Consider the following 21,743-nt stretch of genomic DNA (forward strand, 5'->3'; position numbering starts at 1 on the left):
TGGATTTTGGCCATTTCAATTAAGGTTCTGATCCTTGTTCAGTCTCTTTGTTTTTTGTCTTTTACTGTATCTGTAATTTTTTGTTGAAAGGTGGACATGATGTGTTATAAAATAAAGAGTGGTACATAGTTCTTTGGAGATATGGTAAGGTGTGGGAGAAGGGGAAGCATTCGTAGTGCTGTGATAGATCTCTTTCTTTGGTGAGCCTGTGCCTTAGGGCTGTGAATTTCACCAGTGCCTCTCATTTTGTTGTTGTTGTTGTTGTTTTAATTATTATTATTCCTTTCTTAGGTGGGACAGAATGGTTAGAGTGGGTTGGAGTTGAGTATTTCCCTTCCTCCTGCTAGGTTAGGCAATTTCAAAAGCCCCATAGGCTTTGGTAAAATAATTTCTCTGTAGGGCAGACCTTGTTAAGGATGGAGTACTCTAGTATATTTCAAAATGACTCCTTTTTTCCTCCCAGTGCTGAAAGCAGGAGAGGATTTTTCTCTGAAATTTGCTGTGAGAACCTGGTCCTAGAGCTCCTAGAGGTAAAAGTGGGTCCCCCTGGAGGATTTAACTTTCAGACTTGTCCATGCTGGGCCTCCATCAATTAGTCAATTACAGTATTGGTTTTCCTGCCCCAGTACTGATTTTGGCTGAGGTTTCTGCTGGTAGCTTTCTGTTTCAGTGAGTTGTAATTCTTGCGTTTGTCTGCCTGTGTCTCCAATTTTCAGGGCAGCAGTTTGCTCTATGAACTCACTTCTCTGCCAAATCTAAGAGTTGTTGAGTTTCAGTTTGTTCAGCTTTTTACCTGTTAGGACTGACTTCAAAGCCCCTTACATGCTGGACCAGAAACTGGAAGTCAGCAATAAAAATCAAGGTGTGCTTTTCACCAAGAAAAATTATTTAAAAGACCAGTATTTATAAATACCTTGGAGGTTTTTTTAAACAACAGAATATTTAAAATTCTACCATTGGCCAGGTGCGGTGACTCATGCCTGTAATCCCAGCACTTTGGAAGGCCGAGGTGGGCGTATCACCTGAGATTCTAGAGTTCGAGACTAGACTCACCAACATGGTGAAACCCTGTCTCTGCTAAAAATACAAAAATTAGCTGGGCATGGTGACACATGCCTGTAGTCACAGCTCAGGAGGCTGAGGCAGGAGAATCGCTTGAACCTGGAAGGCGGAGGTTGCAAGTGAGCCAAGATTGCACCACTGCACTCCAGCCTGGGCGAAAAAAAAAAAAATCTACCATAAAATCATGAGCTATTCTACCACAAACTCATGAATTGTAAATATTGCTAACAAGATTTGACAAGAAGACAATCTTTGACAACAAGAAGACATTATAAAATTGAGAGTTGTTTCTAGATTAGAAGAGTTCATATTATAAACACTTTGAATTTCCCAGAATTAATTTGATTAGTACTGTAGTAAGTAGATATAATTGTAGTAAGTTTTTCAAAGAATGAAAAAAGATTTCAAAAGTTAATGTGGAAGAATTACTAGAGCTTTGAATTACTAGCTCTTAAAATACATTATATAGTCACATGATTAAAACTTAGGAACTATTTCAGAAATTTATAGATCAGTGAAAAAAAGACATTGCAGCATGAAGAAAATCCAAATACAATGTGGTTTCATCTGATAAATAAGACATTTTCATACCATAGAGCAGTCTGCTCAATTCATGAACAGTTCTGGGACATTTGGTTAGCTATAAATTAAAAAAAAAAAAAAAAAAGCTGCCTGGTGGGATTATAGGTTAATTTGGTTACTTTTTAATTTTTCTGAGTGTGGATTAGTTGTAAAATTGGAAAACGTGATTTTTCAAAATGCATTAAATTCTGGTGATTAATGATGAAAGGGTTTTTTACCTTTATAAAGAAAATTTGCTAATGATTTAGACAAGTGAGAATTTGATTTATAGTTTCCTTCTTACTTGAAGTGTGTTTTTTTTTTTAGAATCTATATTGTTAGCTTAATAGCACAGTAGTCCAATCATGCCTTTAAAAATCCTTTCTTTTTCCTGAGGGCACATATAGATTTTTGTAGGGTCATCAGTGAGAGAAGGACAGATGCCAAATTGTTGAAGGTGTATTTGATGCAACGTTTAGTCCTTCAGGCCCTCCCTTCCTTTCCTCTGTCTACTGAGCCATTTGTATCACTTAACTCTGTTTTTCTCTGACTTGAAGTATCGTCCTCCAGCTGGCTGGCTGGTGATGGACATCTCCTGAGCACAGCTGCTGCAGGGAAGACAGATAAGGTTGATTCCCAACTTGGCAGCCTACAAAGCATTTATTTAAGGGACCTCTGGTGAAATGGAGCCGAGGTGATCTTTGAGCCCATTTTATTATTCTTTGGGAAATTTACCATCCTTGAACCTTAATTTTTTTTTCATCTGTTCATTCACCAAATAGTTGTGGCACCCCTGCTATGCTAAACACTTTGAGACAGTGGGTGACAAACAGATAAGATCCTTGATCTCCTGCTACCTACAGATCTGAAATTGGAAATTCAATACTTAACCTAAGAGAGTTAGAAGAGAATTCCTTGTAACATTGTGCCTGGCATCTAGAATGTTAATTTCCTTTACTCTTTCCTTATTCTGTGAGACTGGACCAAGCATAGCATTGTCTAATCTGTACTTCAAGCTCTCTAGAGAACACATTTCCTCTTTTAACTCTGTGACTCTGTTCTGTTGCCTTGTGTACAAGAACTCTTGAATGATGTTCTCAGCAATTGCTTGCCTGTCACAGATACTGAAAAGGAAACAGATTGCTCCTGCACATCCCAGTGTTCTTAATAAGAATAGGCTTAATTAGCAGCTAGAGAGACTGAGGGTTATGGGGTTGGTGCAGATTGCTTGGGGTTTCATGAAACAGGCTCTTCCTGATGCATATAGTTACCTGCTTTCATTGGTTCAGCATCTAGGTCAGTGCTCTTGTGCTGTTGCCATGTTTGCCCCAACCTGAACACATAGACTCTTCTCTCCTCAACTAAGTACCTCTTCTAAGGATCTCCATCCTAGAGCGGCTGCACAAGGAGGAACCTTAGGGATCGTATGACTTGAGCAAGCAAGTTCGGACAAGTGACGTGCTCAAAAATACAGTTAATGACAGTCCGCATTCCGCTCAAAATGTACTTCTATTATGCCATGCTATGAGTGATTCCATAGAACTGAAAACTGTTCTCCTTGGAGGACAAAACATTCCAGATTTCAGTGCAGCATTAGGTCATCTAATCTCATGGACAACTGAATCTAATACTGCACCATTAGATTTGTGTGCAGTATTGCAGGAGTCCAGATGTTGCCAAGTTTTGAGTCAACAATCCTTTCCCTGTGCACCTGTCTTATCCAAGCTTCCTCCACGCTGGTGCATTTCCATCTCTTTCCCATATGCTTGTGATCAACCAGTCAGTATTGAGTCAGTATTGAGAATGAAGGGAAGCAGACCAGTGGAAGGATCAAAGAGAAGAAATGGCATTATCAAAAGAGCAGTAGCACAATGTGTACTTGGAGCTTGCTTCAGAATTGGGGGGCACAAGCTATAAAGATGGATGGAACTAATTTGCACATCAGTCCTCTACACCAACTTTGACTTTCACTCTAGCTGTGGTCCACGTGTCAAAATCTCTGGGGAAATGACTGACCTCGGTGTTCTTTGCAAGCTTACACATTCTTCAGAGCTGTGGTTGACAAGTATGGAAATGCTTATGGGAAACTTGTAACATATCAAGCATTATTAAAATTGAGATTAAGCAGTGTTTAAGACTCTTTCCCCTATGATGTGTTGACGTATGCATTAGCCACTCTCCATTGGTTTATGTTTTACCTTGGTTGTATATTTTGCCTTGCACAGGACCAGCTCTCAGCCGACATGTACAGTTTTGTGGCCAAAGAAATTGACTATGCAAACTACTTTCAAACGGTAAGTGCCCAGAAAGGTGAGATTGCTTAAAGGCTGTTCGTAGGAGAAGGGAATGTGGGCATGGAATTAAGAGTCCCTTAGTTGAACACATCATAGAAAAAGGTGGGAACTTTGACCATTTTACTAGTGAATAAATCCTGCCATGCTCCTGATATGGATTTCTCCAAAAACCTTAGAATCAAACTCACTCCCATCCCTCGGGATTATTGCAACTCAGTCCAGTGATTCTCAACCAGGATTGATTTTGCTCTTTCCCCTGGTGGGCAGTTGGCAATATCTGGAGACATTTTTGATTATCACAGTTGTGGAGGGAGGTGCTACTGGCATTTAGAGGGCAGAGGCCAGAGATGCTTGTAAATATCCTACAATGCACAAGACAGCCCCCACACCAATGAATTATCCAGTCCAAAATGTCAGTAGGGCTGACATTAAGAAACTGTGGTCTGTACTAACAAGGGGCTTGAGATAGGAAGGCAATTCCTTCACCCAGCACATTTTTTTTTTTTAATCTAGATTTTTATGAAAGACAGTGACTGATAGGTAAATGATGATTGATGTGGCCTCTTTGCCTGCCTCTCACCAATCAAAGTGATTTAGACAGTAAGAAACAGGATCTGAGTCATCTAAACTTGAATAAACTGGTGCAGATAATTAAGGCCCAGGTTGTTTACCAGGGTAAATGCAAAGCAAGTTAGAAAACTTTGAGAGAGAAAAAAGTTCAAATAAAAACGATCAGTTATGCTCACCTGCCTTTAAAGTTGGGAATAAAAGGCTAAGACCTAAAAGCTCTTGATATATAATCGGGGAAGGAAAGGAATGATAAGGAGGGAAGGTAAAGAGAGGAAAAACAAGAAATTCTGCAAAGTTTAAAATGCTTTGATAAGTATGGTGGAACAACTGTGGGCTGTTAGCAATTTTCCAACATTTCATTAGTGGTTCAGAATGCAGAGAAGCCGCTTCTACTGGAAAAGGAGTTGATATGCATTACTTCCAACTTGGAAAGTTTATTTAATTTTTTTTTATTGTTATTTTTTGAGATGGAGTCTCGTTCTGTTGCCCAGGCTGGAGTGCAGTGGTGCAATCTCAGCTCACCACAATCTCCACCTCCCGGATTCAGATGATTCTCCTGCCTCAGCCTCCCGAGTAACTGGGACTACAGGTGCATGCCACCACGCCTGGCTAATTTTTGTATTTTTAGTAGAGATGCGGTTTCACTATGTTGGCCAGGCTGGTCTGGAACTCCTGACCTCGTGATCTACCCGCCTCAGCCTCCCAAAGTGCTGGGATTATAGGCATGAGCCACTGTGCCTGGTGGAAAGTTTATTTTAAAGTAGTAGAAATTTTTCAGGTGTATTCCATTGGTTGTATTCATGAAGCTAATATTTAATTTTAGAAACTCTAAGACATTAGAGTTTTACATTAGTTTGACATTAGACGTTACAATTTAGACTTGGAAAGAGAGCCTAATTGTCATTTGGGTACCATTTATTTCAATATTCTGATTTTTTAAAAAATTCATATTAGTTTTACTTTAATTTTACTTAAGGATATTAGTGTCCACCCTCCACAACAAGCCCTCAAACAGATTAATTTCCTCTCTTTTCCTTATACATGCCCAGTTTTGGGGAAGGGACAGGAGGATTCAGTAATCAAAGGAAGTAATTAGTGTTCATGAGTTTCATCTGCTCTTATCAACATGTTGGCCGCTTTTAACTAATCATATGGTCAAAATAGAATACTTTGAAGGAATTTGTTCTTTGGACTGCATCATTTTCACCAAAGCAATCTCACCTCCAGGGTATTTGAAGAAGATTGCACATCAAGCCACAAGTTTTCTGATCAGTGATGTGTTAAATTAACTTTGCAGAAACAAAAGATGTGTACAAATGAATGATATTTAACTCGTACATATCTCATAAATCAATTATTTTTCATATTTATTTAAACAAATTTGTTTGTATTTTAAGAGATGGGGTCTTGCTATGTTGCCCAAGCTGGTCTTGAATTTCCTGGGCTCAAGTGATCCTCCAGCCTCAGCCTCCTGAGTAGCTGGGATTACAGGCATGAACCATCACACCTGGCTCAGCAAATGTATTTCTAAATGTGTTTTCCGTTTATGTTTGCTACGGTTGCCCCTTTCTTTGTTGCCTTTTGCACTGAGGGTGGGGTGCCACAGGAGGAAGGGTGGTGATGAAGGCAAGCTTTCTAAGCCACGTTCCAGCTCTGAAGAGCTCCCCCTGTTCCTTTCTGGTTCTCCTGCTTCCCAAATTTCCACTTGTAGTGACTTTGTTGTTACGGAGGCTAAAGAGGAAGCACGCTCAATATTTTAGGTAGATTGGAGGAGGGAACGGGTGACTACCTCCTTCCCCATGTGGAAGCACCTTTCTGCAAAACGCTTTGCTTGCCATGGCAGCCTGGGTCCTTGCGCCTCGCTAAGGGTGATGCTTGCCTTGTGTCTTCTCAGCTAATCGAAGTGCAAGCTGAATACCACAGGAAGTCCTTGACACTATTGCAGGCTGTGTTGCCTCAGATCAAAGCACAACAGGGTAAGTGCAGGCCTTCCCTGGAGAAGGGAGGGCTGGAAAGCCTGCTTCCCAGATGAGATGAATTCCCTGTATGTCGTTGGCCCTTACACTCTGCCCAAAGGATCATCTATAGATGAGCCTTTAGGACTTACTTCCAAGCTGGTGCCTTGAGTCGGGGGTGTGTAGGAGTACCCGTAGAACATTAACCCCAGTGGCCCTGAACGCAATTGGTTGGCCATCCCCTGCCCCCTGGCCCCAGTCCTCCTGTTATCCCTAAAACCACAGAATGGAGGCTCAGTTGGGCCTCCTTCTCTTTGGAAATCTCAGGAGAATCTGGACGACAAAGGAAAGCGAGATTCCAGCATGAGTGACCTTGGCGAACAGCTGACTGACTCTTTCTCACTCCTCCCCTCAGAGGCCTGGGTGGAGAAGCCTTCCTTCGGGAAGCCGCTGGAGGAGCACCTCACCATCAGCGGCCGGGAGATCGCCTTCCCCATCGAGGCGTGTGTGACCATGCTGCTCGAGTGTGGGATGCAGGAGGAGGTAGGGATGAGCATGGCCACACGCCGCCCCGGGTAGGTCTCCTCTTGCACGAGACAGAGCCTACAGGATCCTCCCTCCTGTACCATCTCCACTCCAGCCCCCACAAATCTTGATGGGTTAAGACAGTGGCTCAGCCCCGTCTTCTGCAGAACACAAATCGATCCTACCTTTTACCGTGAGCCTTCATTTGTCAAGAAGAGAGGATTACGATGAGGAACAGATGGTCATATTCTAGCCATTCTTTCCTCTGGTTTAACATGTTTGGATAATTTGGGCATTCTGCTGCTATTTTTTTTTTTTTTTTTTTTTTTGAGACAGTCTCGCTCTGTCGCAAGGCCGGAGTGCAGTGGCGTGATCTTGGTTCACTGTAACCTCTGCCTCCCGGGTTCAAGTGATTCTCCTGCCTCAGCCTCCTGAGTAGCTAGGACTTACAGGCGTGTGCCACCATGCCCAGCTAATTTTTTTTTTTTTTTTTTTAGTAGCGATGGGGTTTCACCATGTTGGCCAGGATGGTCTCGATTCCTTGACCTCATGATCCACCCACCTCGGCCTCCCAAAGTACTGGGATTACAGGCATGAGCCACTGCGCCCGGCCCTGCTGCTGCTATTACTACTACTTCTCCTTCTTTCTCCTCCTCGTCTTCATCTTCCTTCTCCTCCTCTTCTGCTTCTTCCTCTTGCTTAATAAGTTACCTAGTTTTAGGTAATTTTAAACGTTAAGACTCTTAATCTTTTTTTATCACAACTCTTTTATAGAGATCCTGAAAACATGATTGATAGATATATTAGAAAGTACTTTTTAAGAGCCACGTGTAAAAAATGTCTATGAGAAATTGTTTCTTTCTTTTTGAGACCGAGTCTTGCTCTGTCACCCAGGCTGGAGTGCAGTTGCATGATCTCAGCTCACTGCAACTTCCACCTCCTGGGTTCAAGCGATTCTCTTGCCTCAGCCTCAGAGTAGCTGGGATTACAGGCGTGTGCCACCATGCCTGGCTAATTTTTGTATTTTTAGTAGAGACGAGGTTTCACCATGTTGGCCAGGCTGGTCTTGAACTCCTGACCTCAAGTGATCTGCCCACCTCGGCCTCCCAAAGTGCTGGGATTACAGGCATGAGCCACTGCACCTGGCCCAAGAAGTTCTTGATAAGCGTTGTTTTATTGCTGTGTAAATCATTTCCTGGTAGATACATCTCATCTTTGGTTTCTTCCATAGACTATTTGAATATTTTTCCTGCATCTTCCTTTGATCTGATTTGCCAATCAGTATTTATTTAGGGCATGCTGTACATGTTTTATTGAGCAAAGTATGAGATAGTGAGACAGGAGACTATAAACTTATTGCGGGAGATGAGCATAGCATCCCTCAGTTAAGCCTAATTTACGTAAAACAGTCTGTAAGTCTCTAAGGGAGACTCAGACAAAGTAAGGGCTGTGGATGAGAAGGAAGCCAGTGAGCGTGCGGGTGTATGTTGCATGCTTCCTGTAGGCCAGCCTGTTCTAGATGCTGGATATTCGAAAAAGAATGGGAATAAATGTATGTTTTTAGCACATTTTATGTGCCAGGCATTTGCATGTTTGTTATCAATTTTTTTTTAGCTTAGCTTAGCTTAGCTTATAAGACAGGGTCTTGCTCTGTCACCCAGGCTGGAGTGCAGTGGTGCGATCTTGGCTCAATGCAACCTCTGCCTTCTGGGTTCATGCGATTCTCCTGCTTCAGCCTCCCAAATAGCTGGGATTACAGGCTCCCAGAGCCTGTAATGGAGTTTCAGCATGCTGGCCAGGCTAGTCCGGAACTCCTGACCTCAGGTAATGCGTCTGCCTCGGCCTCTCAAAGTGCTGGGATTATAGGCGTGAGCCGCTGCACCGTGCCTCAATTTAAAACCGAGAAGGTCTGTACCATCCCTGAGAGAGAGTTTTGTGGAGAAAGATAAACTGGACCTTTTTTTTTCCTATCATTTTTTAAAAATTATGGAAAACCATAAACGCATAAAGATAAAATAATGAACCTTACCACTCAGCTTATGGGCAATTTTGTTACATTTCTGCCTCCATTTGCTGACCCCAAACCCCTGCCTTGGATATTTTGAAGTACATCCCAGACATTATGCCATTTCATTTATAATACTTGCATATGTATCTCTATAAAATAGAGGATGTTTTAAAATACAGTTTTTGACTGAGCACAGTGGTTCACACCTGTAATCCCAGCACTTTGGGAGGCTGAGGTGGGAGGATCACTTGAGCCCAGGAATTGAAGACCAGCCTGGGCAACATAGTGAGACCCTATCTAAAAAAAAAAAAAATAAAAAGAAATTAGTTTAAAAATAAAATAGGCCGGGCTTCGTGGCTCACACCTGTAATCCCAACACTTTGGGAGGCCAAGAAGGGCGGGTCACCTAGGGTCAGGAATTCAAGACCAGCCTGGCCAACATCGTGAAACCCCGTCTCTACTAAAAATACAAAAATTAGCTGGTGGTGGCGCACGTGTCTGTAATCCCAGCTACTTGGGAGGCTGAGGCAAAAGAATGGCTTGAACCTGGGAAGCGGAGGTTGCAGTGAGCCGAGATCACGCCACGGCACTCCAGCCTGGAGAGTAGAGCGAGACTCCATCTAAAAATATATGTATATACACATTATTATACCCCAAAAATAACAGTAATCTATTAGTATCATCAAATATCTAATCAACATAAACTGGTTCTTGAAGAGCAGTACCTTTGATGTCTCCCAGCTCCCGTCTCTGCTCTTTCTGGGCTGTTCCATTTCTCAACAGACCTCGCTGTCTCACTTGAATTTTTCCCTGTTTTGTGTCAGCAGTTTTAGTAACAAAGAGGTTCAAGTTTCCCCTAGCCTAAAAAAATATATCTCTTTTCAGCCCAGCCACAGCCTCATATTTCTTCCCAATCTCTCTGGTTTTGTTTTTTATGCTACCCAATTTCTTAAAATAGCTCTCAACATTTGCAGCGCCTGCATCCTTGCCACCACCTACAGATCTTCCTCTGGTGTTGCTTCGCCCTGGGCTAAAACTGTCTTCCGGGATCCCCAGGGACCCCCAGGTTGCCAAATCTGATGACTTACTGCCAGCCTCTTGGGCCACACCACTGCCTGGTGTTACTAATGTAACCCTCCACAGAACTTCTAGCTCCCTCAGCTCCCTGGTTCCCTCTGGCCTCTGACCACAAGGGCCTCAGGGTCCTCCATTCAGCACCATGGTCCCCTCTGGCCTCTGACCATGGGGCCTCAGGTTCCTCTGTTCAGCCATGGTCCCCTCTGGCCTCTGACCACGGGGCCTCAGGGTCCTCTGTTCAGCACCATGGTCCCCTCCCTGCCCCGCTAGAGCTGCTCCTCAGCCTCAGTGAGGATTCCCCCTGTGAAAAGGCTTCACTCGTGCTCACTGCCATCCTTCAACATTTCCATGCACACTTTCCTCTAACGCCCCTGAAACAGGACTCCTTAGCTAACATAACAGTCCCCTCCTCCTCCTAGTTTTTATGCTTCTCTCAGTTACGCAATCAAAAATCTAAAGCCTTGTCTGTGACAGCTGTTTCCTTCTCTTTGGCATTGTCCATCACCAAATCCTGTTGGCTCTTCTTGCATGGCAAGGGCATGGTTTTATGAAGATCTGAGTGACTCCTTTCATGTATTCTGCAGCTTGCTGTCTTTGTCGTAGCAGCCTTACCGATACACTCGTCCAAACGTTCATGTAGCTTCCTCACATATATGCCCAAAGAGCTTTGCACATCTGTTTATCTGATGTACCCTATACTGAGAAGGGAGTTAGTGGTCCTAGCAAGGCATAAGCTTAATATTCCAGAGTGGAAACACTTTTTCTAAAGGAAATTGGAAGTCTCTAGGGCCATAAAAGAGTAAAGGAGCAAGGACTATTCTACCTGCTTGTTTATCAGCCTGTGGGTTGCATCACTGAGTGCAAGGAACTAAGGTGGAACAGAAACCGATAGGTCTTTTTTTCTTTTTTTTGAGACAGAGTTTTGCTCTGTCACCCAGGCTGGAGTGCAGTGGCGTGATCTCGGCTCACTGCAAGCTCCGCCTCCTGGGTTCACGCCATTCTCCTGCCTCAGCCTCCTGAGTAGCTGGGACTACAGGTGCCCGCCACCACACCCGCCTATTTTTTTTTGTATTTTTAGTAGAGACGGGGTTTCACCGCGTTATCCAGATGGTCTCGATCTCCTGAGCTTGTGATCTGCCTGCCTCAGCCTCCCAAAGTGCTGGGATTACAGGCGTGAGCCACCACGCCCAGCCAACTGATAGGTCTTTAACCCATGTGTCACTTACCTGTGACATGGTTTCTTTCCAACTCTGATCTGCATTCATTTTCTCCTCCACACAGTCCTCTCCTCTTCTCTTTCGCATCATAACTCTCTTTCACTCTCTAAGGTGCAATGGTTCACTTGGAAGACGTGGCAGTGATTTGAAAATAACTTTTGAAGGCATAGACTAAAAGTATAGGCCAGGCGCTGTGGCTCACGCCTGTAATTCCAGCACTTTGGGAGGCTGAGGCAGGTGGATCACTTGAGATCAGGAGTTCAAGACCAGCCTGGCCAACATGATGAAACCCCATCTCTACTAAAAATACAAAAAAAGTAGCTGAGCATGGTGGTGGGCGCCTGTAATCTCAGCTACTTGGGAGACAGAACATGAGAATTGCTTGAACCCGGGAGGCGGAGGTTGCACTGAGTCAAGATCACGCCACTGCACTCCAGCCTGGGCAACAGAGCCAGACTCTGTCTCAAAAAACAAACAAAAACAAAACAAAAAGTATAGCCCTGGTGCCTCCCAACACACCCACACACCCACCCTGTAGACCGTCTCACATTCAACTTACCAGACTGACCAGGTCTTAGTCAAATTATTCTCCAAGATTTATCTTACACATACAAGAACAAGATGTCTAAGTGCCCAAGGTTCATTTATCCTCTAAATAGCTACTGAGCCAGTGTGATGAGCCACCCCTGCACGAGGCTGTGGGGACCCAACAAGTTCCTGCTCTGAAGCTGCTTATGTGCAAAGAGGGAGACATTGAGAAAGCAGGCAACTAGGGGATTGGGAAATGGTGTTGGGCGAATGCATCTGAGAGGTTTTGGAGAAAAGAAGCGGGCAGTCGTGGGGTCTGTGCGCTTTGCTGTTGTACCTTGGAGTTGCTGTGCGCTGACCCTCTGTCCTGCTGGTAGGGACTCTTCCGAGTAGCCCCCTCTGCCTCCAAGCTGAAGAAGCTGAAAGCGGCCCTGGACTGCTGCGTGGTGGACGTGCAGGAGTACTCGGCAGACCCTCACGCAATTGCAGGTGGGCACCTCTTGGGCGCTCCTGTGTGCCATGGAGGCTCACAGGGAAGGGATGGGTGGGGAGGCTGTGTGGCTACAAGTCCAGGACACTCGAGCCAGTGGCTGCCCAGTGCACTTCAGATGTGTCCACTCAGTGCCCAGTTTCAGGGCTGGGTACTGTGGCCCCTTGAAGGAAGGCCTCCTTGCATGCCAAGGGAAGACGAGGTAATTGCAGGAAGTAAGGGGGGCCAGGTCCCCTGTCAGAGCCTCATATGCATTTCCATAGGAAGCTAACATTAGCTGTTGACATGGTGGTCAGGAGGCCCATCCCCAGATGAAACCCACGTGGGCAGTGCTGGCTGATGGGTCTTGTCTCTGCCATGTCATAACCGTTCAGACCAATATTTTATTCATGCCTAGGAGCTTTGAAATCTTACCTCCGAGAGTTGCCAGAACCTCTTATGACCTTTGAACTCTATGACGAGTGGATCCAGGCTTCCAAGTGAGTACCCCTTGTTTTGGAATGTCCTGTGAGTTCTAGTTTATTTGGAAGTATGTGCTGAAATTATAGAAGCATGTAACCGATGATCTTGCAACCCCGTTTCTTGATCTCGCCATGAAGGAGTGCTTACGCATTTGCCCAAGGTGGCAGGTCCAGGGACACTGATGGTAGCATTATCTGAGATAGCAGAAGCCTAGAAGTCACTAAAGATTCATTGGAGAAGGGGGTTGGGAAGTGGCTAAGTGAACTGTGGAGTGTCTGTACCATGGCACACTCTGGAGCAATTAAAAATAGGTAGAGTTGTTCATGCTAACATAAACAGATAGGAAAGCAAGTTAACAAGGACTCCTGTGACATTCTATTGTTATAAAAAGGAAAATAAACACCCAGCACACTTAAAACAATAGAATTTTGAAAGGACCTATATTTGTGTGTAAGTGTATGAAAGAAAATTCTAGAAGGGCTCACATAGGCTGACAGCAGTGATTCCTTCTGGCCAGAAAAGTAGGACAAGTGAGTGGGCACAGGGTCTTTACCCTCATCTATAATAACTGAATATGTTTTAACAATAAGTAATAATGAACTTAAAGGGAGGTCACATGTCATGACACGTGGGCAGCGGCCTCTCTCTCTGCCCTCCTGAAGATGCGCCCAAGGGAGAGGCTGCAGCCCAGAGCCAGGCGCAGGGCTGTAGCAATGTGTCGGGAAGAGTACAGCTGCATGGAACAGGTAAAGCCCGCTAGCCCTGATACATGCTCTGGCTCCTACGCGTGGTTTTTGAGTCCTGGCTTATTTCCTCAGTTATGCATGCATCAGGATGGCATTGTATGTTCTCTTGGGCGTAGGTAAGAGCTGTCTTAAGTAGATAGTATTGTTTGGAGGAATGTACTTTTACTGAGCGAACGGACCGGTGTAGCGAGCAAACACACAACACCAGCGTGGGAGAATTGCTACCAGCGCAAAGATGGTGGAGATGAGGGTAGAGAGAGTCCAGGTGGGAGATGAAAGAGGGAGAAGAATGTTTTCTGAGAGCAGGACTAGAGCAAATAGCCACCTAAGGTGGGGGCCTGTGAAAGGAAATGATTTCTAGAGATTTCTAGTCACAGGATTTAGTTGTTGGTGTGTTTCTCAGCAACACCGTGAGAAACAGGTGTTGTTTATCATCCCCCGTCAGAAACAACAGTGGAATATGTGTCTGATGCTGCTCCTTCTACTTTTTCAAGAACTGGGCCTGGAAGAGACCCACCTGACCTGGAAGGGAAACCAGGCTCCAATGTGTAGGGCCAGAAAAAGCCAACTCCAATCAAGTTGCCTAATGCTATTTTATTTCCAAAGTAGAATGGAGATCATGCACTTTAAAAGGCTGGCTGAATATATGGTTCTCTTTTATCTCATTATGGAAAGGGAGTGCTGCGTTTCATCATATTAATAATCACAAGTGTTACCATTTATTGAATGCTTATTAGAGACTTGACATGGTTTTAAGCTCATTATATGTTTTTAACTCATGTAATTTTGACAAGACCTCTGTGAAGTGGGGTGTGCTGTTTCTCCTGTTTTACATTTGAGGAGTTTGAGGTATGGAACAGGTATGTAACTACAGGTTACCTGCTGGCTAATGAGTGGTAGAATGGGAACTTGAATCCAAGGAGTCGGTTTCAGGGCCTTGACACTTAACCGCAGCACTTTTTGCCTCTCTAGGACAAGAATGTGGTCCTAGGGATGAAGCCAAATGAGAACATATCCTTTGATGGAATCTGTCACTCTTATTATTTATTGGATATATTAGTGATCTTGATGATATACAGTTAGATAAAGGCAGGATAGCTCAGTGCTTCAGGACCTGTCCAGAGATACTTCTGTTCCCACTTCTTTTGCAAATGTGGGTCTCCATTAAGACATAGGAATGATCCAGATGACTCAAAGAGGTCAGTGTCTTTGAACCAGGGAAAAACAAGAACCTGTTTCTGCCGCTGGATGACATGCATGCAGTACCTAAGATCACATCCTCTCAACCAAGTAATTTTGCCTAGAACAGTGATTTCCAACCCTCTGCGTGCATCATTGTGTCCTGGGAAGCTTTTTAAAGATACTAATGCGTGAACCTTTTTTTCAGAGATTTCGATTGAATTGGTCTGGGTTCTGTGATTCAAAGCTCCCAGGGCTATTGGGTTGATAACTATGAACCTCTGATGAAGCTGAGTTTCATCAGAGGCCAACACTCACCTTAACAAGACATTGCACTTCAGGCCAGCTCAGCAGGACACAGACAGATCTGCCATAGGATCGGACATCTGGGAGTCCCAGGAGGAGCCAGGGAAGCAAGGGCTGAAGTTAGGGATTACCAGGACAGTGCAAGACAGCCTGAAACTCAAAAAGGACACATCATTGCAAGCCACTTAACGTGATCTGTTTCCATGCTGGAGTCATGAAGAATACAGGTTCAGAATAGCCCATGGGCCGAGCTCCCTGACTGGTGTCTGTGTCCTCCCGCAACCCCATAGCCCTGTCACACCAGAGCAGGTCTGTGGCTCTGGCACATATTCACTTGGGGCCTCTGATGTGTGCAGAGGAAGCATTGTTAAAATAGCACAGGACAAGACAGAAGGAGAACATAGAGGGGTAAATAATAACCAAATTTTTTAATGCTAGCTTGTTGATATGGTCAGTTACAATGGTTGGTATCAAATAGTATAATGATTGGTTAATATGATTTCCAATGAGACTATTGATTTGTGCTCAACCAATGACTTTTCCTATCAATTTCTCAGTATCCAGGAGCAAGACAAGAAGCTTCAGGCTCTATGGAATGCTTGTGAAAAGTTGCCTAAGGCCAATCACAACAACATCCGGTAAGTGGATACTTACCAAGTGTAGACACATGGCTTGGGCTTATGTGAGCCTCAGATACACAACTCCCCAGCTAAAAGTCATGGTAACTACCACGCATAGCATTTTATGATGTCCAAGGCATTATTAACATACGTGGTCTCTCTTTTGTTTTTTGTTTGTTTGTTTTTTTGTTTTTCCCCCCCCTTTTTTTTTTTTTTTTTTGAGACGGAGCCTTACTCTGTCGCCCAGGCTGGAGTGCAGTGGCACGATCTCGGCTCACTGCAAACCCCGCCTCCCAGGTTCATGCCATTCTCCTGCCTCAGCCTCCCGAGTAGCTGGGAGTCTAGGCTCCCGCTACCACGCATGGACTCTTTTAAACCCCAAACCACCCTGTGAGGGAAGGCAGGGATAATTATTGCCATTTTTTAGATAAGGAAATGGACTCAAAGAAGTGAACCATTGGCTAATTCAGTGAAAGGAGCAAAGGTGAATGCAAGCTATCTTAAGATGTTGGGGATTTATGGTAAAGACAGGTAGGTGTTGGTGGACACCTGGGGGAAGCTGACCTATGTGGGAGCTGGGGGAGGCAGAAGTGTCCTTAAGCAAGTCCACAGGAAGGAGGGGTGAGGGAGCGTGTTCTCCAGTGCTCCACCGTTCCTGAGCCCCAGCTGTGTTCCACGTCTGCCTCTCGCTTTTCTTGCTACCACCCGAGCTTCCACTTCCAGCACTCTGCAGATCCTTCTCCATGCCTTGCCTCCTGCTGCTTCACACTCTGCTTCTTTACCGCTTTGTCTTGCCAGCGCCCATCCCGGCCCTGCCGCCTTTCCTCCCAGCTTCTTAGGAGGCAGATTTTCAGCATCAGCACCTACTGCCATCTGCCTGGTTATTTCTATTTTCCTGTTAAAAATCCCCAGAACGATGGGATGGCAGTTCCTCAAACAATGAAACACAGAATTACTGTAGGATCCAGCAATTCCACTTCTGGGTATGTACCCAAAAGAATCGAAAGCAGGGACTTAATATTTGCACACTCGTATTCGTAGCAGCAGTATTCGTAGTAGGTAAAAGGTGGAAAACCAAATGTCCATCTACAGATAAGTGGATCAACAAAATGTAGTATGTTCATGTAATGGATGCCATTCTGATTCTTGTCATCACATAGATGAACCTTGAGGGCATTATGCTACATGAAAAAAGCCAAACACAAAAGGAAAATGCAATATATGATTCCACTTATATGAAGTACCTGGAGTGGTCAAACTCAGAGAGAAACAAAATGGGATGGTGGTTGCCAGGGCTGGGGATGGTTGCCAGGGGCTAAGGGACAGGAGATTATTGGTTTTTGTTTTGTTTTGTTTTTCTTGAGTCAGAGTCTCACTCTGTCTCCCAGGCTGGAGTCCAGTGGTGGAATCTCGGCTCACGGCAACCCGCACCACCCGGGGTTCGAGTAATTCTCCTGCCTCAACCTCCTGAGTAGCTGGGACTATGGATGTGCACCACCATGCCTGACTAATTTTTGTATTTTTTTTTTTTGGTAGAGACAGGGTTTCACCATGTTGGCCAGGCTGGTCTCAAACTCCTGGCCTCAGGTGATCTGTCCGCCTCGGCCTCCCAAAGTCCTGAGATTACAGGCATGAGCCACCGTGCCTGGCCAAGATTATTGTTTAATGGGGACAAAGTTTAGCTAGGGAAGATGAAAACATTCAGGAGATGGATGGTGGTGATAGTTTCATAACACTGTGAATGTACTTAATGCTACCGAACTGTACATCTAAAAATGGCTAAAGTAGTGAATTGTATGTATATTACAAATCAAGTCCCGAAAGCGGGAATCGGATGGGTTCAACTCTTGGCACGTTGCTGACCATAGCCCTAGGCCACTGGTCAGTCCATGGGTTGGCCTAAGCTCTCAGCTTAAGTCCCACATCTTGGTCCAGACCTGTGTGGCCTCTTGGAGGGTGAGGGATGGCCAGGAGAGGCCGTGGGTGGAGTTTTCACAGTGACAGCTAAGTGATTACATGGTAGGACATGAGTCTGCTGGACTTTCTACCGGGCTGATGAAGGTGAGCAGAAAATCCCGAATGAATCGCTTCGCTATGATCCAAGCAAAATGGGCTTAGGACCACAGCCTATTGTAACTGAGAGGCCAGAGAAAGCATGTCCTCTGGGGGTCCTGGGGCCTCTTGTCAGGGCCTGGCAGATTTTGAGTGTGGTTTGCCAAAGCTGTTTTTTTTTTAATTTGCCCATAGCTTCTTCATTGTATTTGTTTTATTTCTATATAGCTTCTTTGTTGGCTGTTTTGATAAAATAACTTTATTAAGCTATCATTTTCATACTATCAAACCTTTTTAACATGTGCAATGTAGTAGTTTTTAGTGCGTTCATATAGTTTTGCAACTATTAACTGGTGTCTCATTTTAAAAAAGAGATCCCCTTACCCCAAAAAGAAATCCCCTTCCCATTAGCAGTCACTCCTTATTTCCCCAACCATGCCCCTAAGCAACCACTAATGTACTTTCTGGCTCCATAGATCTGCATAGAAATTCTAGGCATTTCATATAAATGGAATACTATAATATGTGGCCTTTTGTGTCTGGCTTCTTTCACTTAGCATACTGTTTTCAGGTGTATCCATGTTGCAGGATGTGCCAATACTTCGTTCCTTTTTATGGTTGAATAATATTTCATTGTATGGACATACCACATTTAATGTATCGGATCATCCCTTTATGGACATTTAGATCATTTCCACCTTTTGGCTATTATTAATAATTATGATTCCGTGAACATTCATGTACAAATTTGTGTGTGGACAGCTTTCTTTTGGGTAATATCCCTAGGAGAGAATTGCTGGATCATATGCTAAGTCTGTGTTGGACTTTTTCTTTATTAGATCTTTCTAGAGCACCCAACTGAGGGTAACTCCAGGAAACACCACCCCTAGCACGTAGATGTTCCTGCCAAAGGTACTTAGACATACTGTTGATCACTCCTGCACACAGGGAAGATGGCAAGAAGTAGTGGGGTTTGTAAAAAGTGAGGCACTTCAGGTCATTATATACTGAGTCAGAAGGAAAGATGGAGACTTTCTGGCCAGTGTTAGTTGAAGTACATGTTGACACCTGACCCAGTGAGATCTGAGCCTGTCTGTTTTTGGAAAGAGGATGCAGAATTTCCATTTTCTGACACATGAGCCATGTTCATTACATTACAGGTGCATGAGTCTCCTAGTCAGTGAGATATGTGACATGAGAGAAGCTTCTATCCAGTCCCCAGGGGCACCTGGCTGGTGTTGAGCCTTGGTTGAACCTGGCCCTTCTAATTTTCTTTTAGATACTTGATCAAATTTTTATCCAAGCTGTCAGAATATCAAGATGTAAACAAGATGACTCCCAGTAACATGGCAATTGTTTTAGGACCTAACCTCCTATGGCCACAAGCAGAAGGGTGAGTACAGGGTGGAGAAGCGATGTGGGTGATCGAGTGGGACTGCAGGGCCTGGGCAGGGTGGGCAGGACAGCTGGGGCCCCAGCTGAGCGCCAGCCTCGTGTATTTTCCAAACCCTGTTTCTGCGTTGGCCTGCTCCTCTTTTAGGCTGAGGAAGAGGCACAGAATTCTGCAGATCTTTCTTTTTGTTGATGGTCCAAAAGCTCCAAGTCTGGAGTCAGGGTCTTCTCTGAGCTAATTAAGTCAGCATTGGGATGAGGGGGAAGGAGGGCGTAGGACACGGTGACACAGGCCACGCAAGCTCTTACACTGTGTCATAAGAGGACACATCCCAGCCTCAGGATTCGGAGGGATAGAGAGCTGTCTCCAGAGACAGGAGAGTTGGAAAGAGGTTGAGAATCACAGGGATGGCAGGGAGGAGAATCACACCTCACGTTGAAAGTGGCTGTGTAGGTCTTGTTCATGTGCCCTGGGGTTATATCCCCATTCTGCAGATGGAAAAAGAGAAGTTCAGAAAGGTGAAGTGTCCCTCCCAAGAGAAAGTCTGCTCCCAAACCTCCGCCTGCAGGGTTCCAGTCCAGGGCCCCTTCCTGGGCTCTGCAGCCAGAGGACCTTGGGCCTCAAGTCCTGCCTCAGCTGCTAACTCCACCCTCTCTGCCTCTGTTCTCTGTTTACAGGAACATTACAGAGATGATGACCACAGTGTCGCTGCAAATTGTTGGGATCATCGAACCTATCATCCAGCATGCGGACTGGTTCTTCCCTGGGGGTAGGTGACAGCACCTAGGTATAGGGACAAGAGGCAGACAACAGGAATATCACTGCAGGTTCTGAGCCTTTGAAGCCAAGTACCACTGCCCACAGACTTTTTTTTTTTTTTTGATTCCCCATAAACACACACACACACACACACACACACACATGCAGACACACACAAAGGCACACACATATCAGGGTACAGTCATGGCAGCTTCCTATTCTGTGGTCTCTATTTTTTTTTGAGACAGAGTTCTGCTCTTGTCCCCCAGGCTGGAGTGCAATGGTGCGATCTCGGCTCATCGCAACCTCTACCTCCCAGGTTCAAGCAGTTCTCCTGCTTCACCCCTCCTGAGCAGCTGGGATTACAGGCGTGTGCCACCACGCCCGACTAATTTTGTTTTGTTTTGTTTTGTTTTGTTTTGTTGTTGTTGTTTTGAGACAGAGCCTCGCTCTGTCGCCCAGGCTGGAGTGCAGTGGCACGATCTTGGCTCACTGCAAGCTCCGCCTCCCAGGTTCACGCCATTCTCCTGCCTCAGCCTCCCAAGGAACTGGGACTACAGGTGTCCGCCACCATGCCCAGCTAATTTTTTTTTTGTATTTTTAGTAGAGACAGGGTTTCTTCATGTCACTCAGGCTGGTCTTGAACTCCTGACCTCAGGTGATCCATGTGCCTCGGCCTCCCAAAGTACCGGGATTACAGGAGTGAGCCACTGTGCCCGGCCTGTAATCTCTATTTCAAGGGACACTCTGGCCTGAAGGTGTCCCACTGCCTGTACTAACCAGGTCCAAGGATTTTACTGGTCTAATATCCATACCACGGTTTCTTCAAATCTACAAATCTTAGAATGCTGGGGCAGGGAGGAAAGAGAGATCCTGTGACCCAGATCCTTCACTTTGTAGATGCAGAGGGAGACAGGGTCCTGAGATGGATGGGGACTTTTATTCAGGACTTACAGATCACCTGAGTGCCTTGCAGACCCCCCTTTTGCTACCCTAGGTTGTGCCCTTTGAGTTGTCCCTCAGCATGTGAAGGTGGGGTTCAATCTCAAAGGCAATGAGATTCTTTCTTTTATTCCTGCTTCAAAATTAGGCTCTGAAGGCAGCTTCCTAAGAGGGAGTTTCAGAGATGTTCTGTGCCACAGAAGCCTCACTCCATAAGTGGATGACTCTTAGTGGTGACAGCTTTGAAGAGATAGCAGTTGTTACACTAAATTCGGCATCTGCTTAAAAAAATAATAATTCGTTCTGTACCTTATGTTTGGTAGACATTAAGAGAATGCTTTTTGCTGTGTTGCAACAGCTGTTAAGGCACGTGGGGATATGTTAGTAATTCTATGCTCTGCCCATTAGAGGTAATCAATTAATGCTGTTCTAACATTGAAGAATTTTCATTGTCTTGCTTTTGCTTCATGTGTTTTAAGGTCTGAACTGCCGACTCCCTAAAAGTTGCTTTGATAACAGAGTTGGGTGGGTGTGGGAAATCGAGATAAAGAAATAAAGGAGATAGGAGTCAAGACAATAATCCTATAGATTCTGTGGCTGAGCTAATTCATTACCACTGCAGACAGGCAGAATTGTGCAGAGCTAATTTATTCTCATTGACTAGGAAAGGATGGGATGAGTACTTCTGTGTATCTCATTGACAGCCTAAAAACAACTTTAATGAAATCTCTATTTCTAGTATCTTGAATTTATTCTGTATGGTTTTCCAGAAAGGCAATATCATCTATAAATATTAATATTGCCTCTTTATTTTCTTGACTAATTCCAATTGGCTAGCGTTTCTTAAATGGTGTTAAGTAATGGTAGTGATAGTGGGCATTGCCATTTCTCCTGATTTGATTAGGACAGCTGTCGGCTTTCAGTCCTAAGCACGAGGTTTTAGAAAGATGATTTCATATATTTCAGAAAGTATCCATCTGTTTCTGTTTTTACAAAG

The 21,743-nt window shown here is 44.6% G+C and overlaps 1 protein-coding gene across 5 annotated transcripts in view; it reads left to right on the top strand.

Annotated features, from left to right (window-relative positions):
• The window catches only part of LOC105473538 (Rho GTPase activating protein 44), a 203,353-nt gene that overhangs the window by 147,770 nt on the left and 33,840 nt on the right, over positions 1-21,743 (top strand). For all 5 annotated transcript variants that reach the window (XM_071082365.1, XM_071082363.1, XM_071082366.1 and 2 more), the window contains 8 exons: positions 3,849-3,917; positions 6,382-6,463; positions 6,858-6,985; positions 12,175-12,286; positions 12,685-12,766; positions 15,538-15,618; positions 18,932-19,045; positions 19,723-19,814. In XM_071082365.1, the coding sequence (XP_070938466.1) occupies positions 3,849-3,917; positions 6,382-6,463; positions 6,858-6,985; positions 12,175-12,286; positions 12,685-12,766; positions 15,538-15,618; positions 18,932-19,045; positions 19,723-19,814 (760 nt within the window). The remainder of the gene's footprint in view (positions 1-3,848; positions 3,918-6,381; positions 6,464-6,857; positions 6,986-12,174; positions 12,287-12,684; positions 12,767-15,537; positions 15,619-18,931; positions 19,046-19,722; positions 19,815-21,743) is intronic.

Source organism: Macaca nemestrina, chromosome 17, assembly GCF_043159975.1.
Source record: "Macaca nemestrina isolate mMacNem1 chromosome 17, mMacNem.hap1, whole genome shotgun sequence".
Classification (NCBI taxonomy): Eukaryota; Metazoa; Chordata; class Mammalia; order Primates; family Cercopithecidae; genus Macaca; species Macaca nemestrina.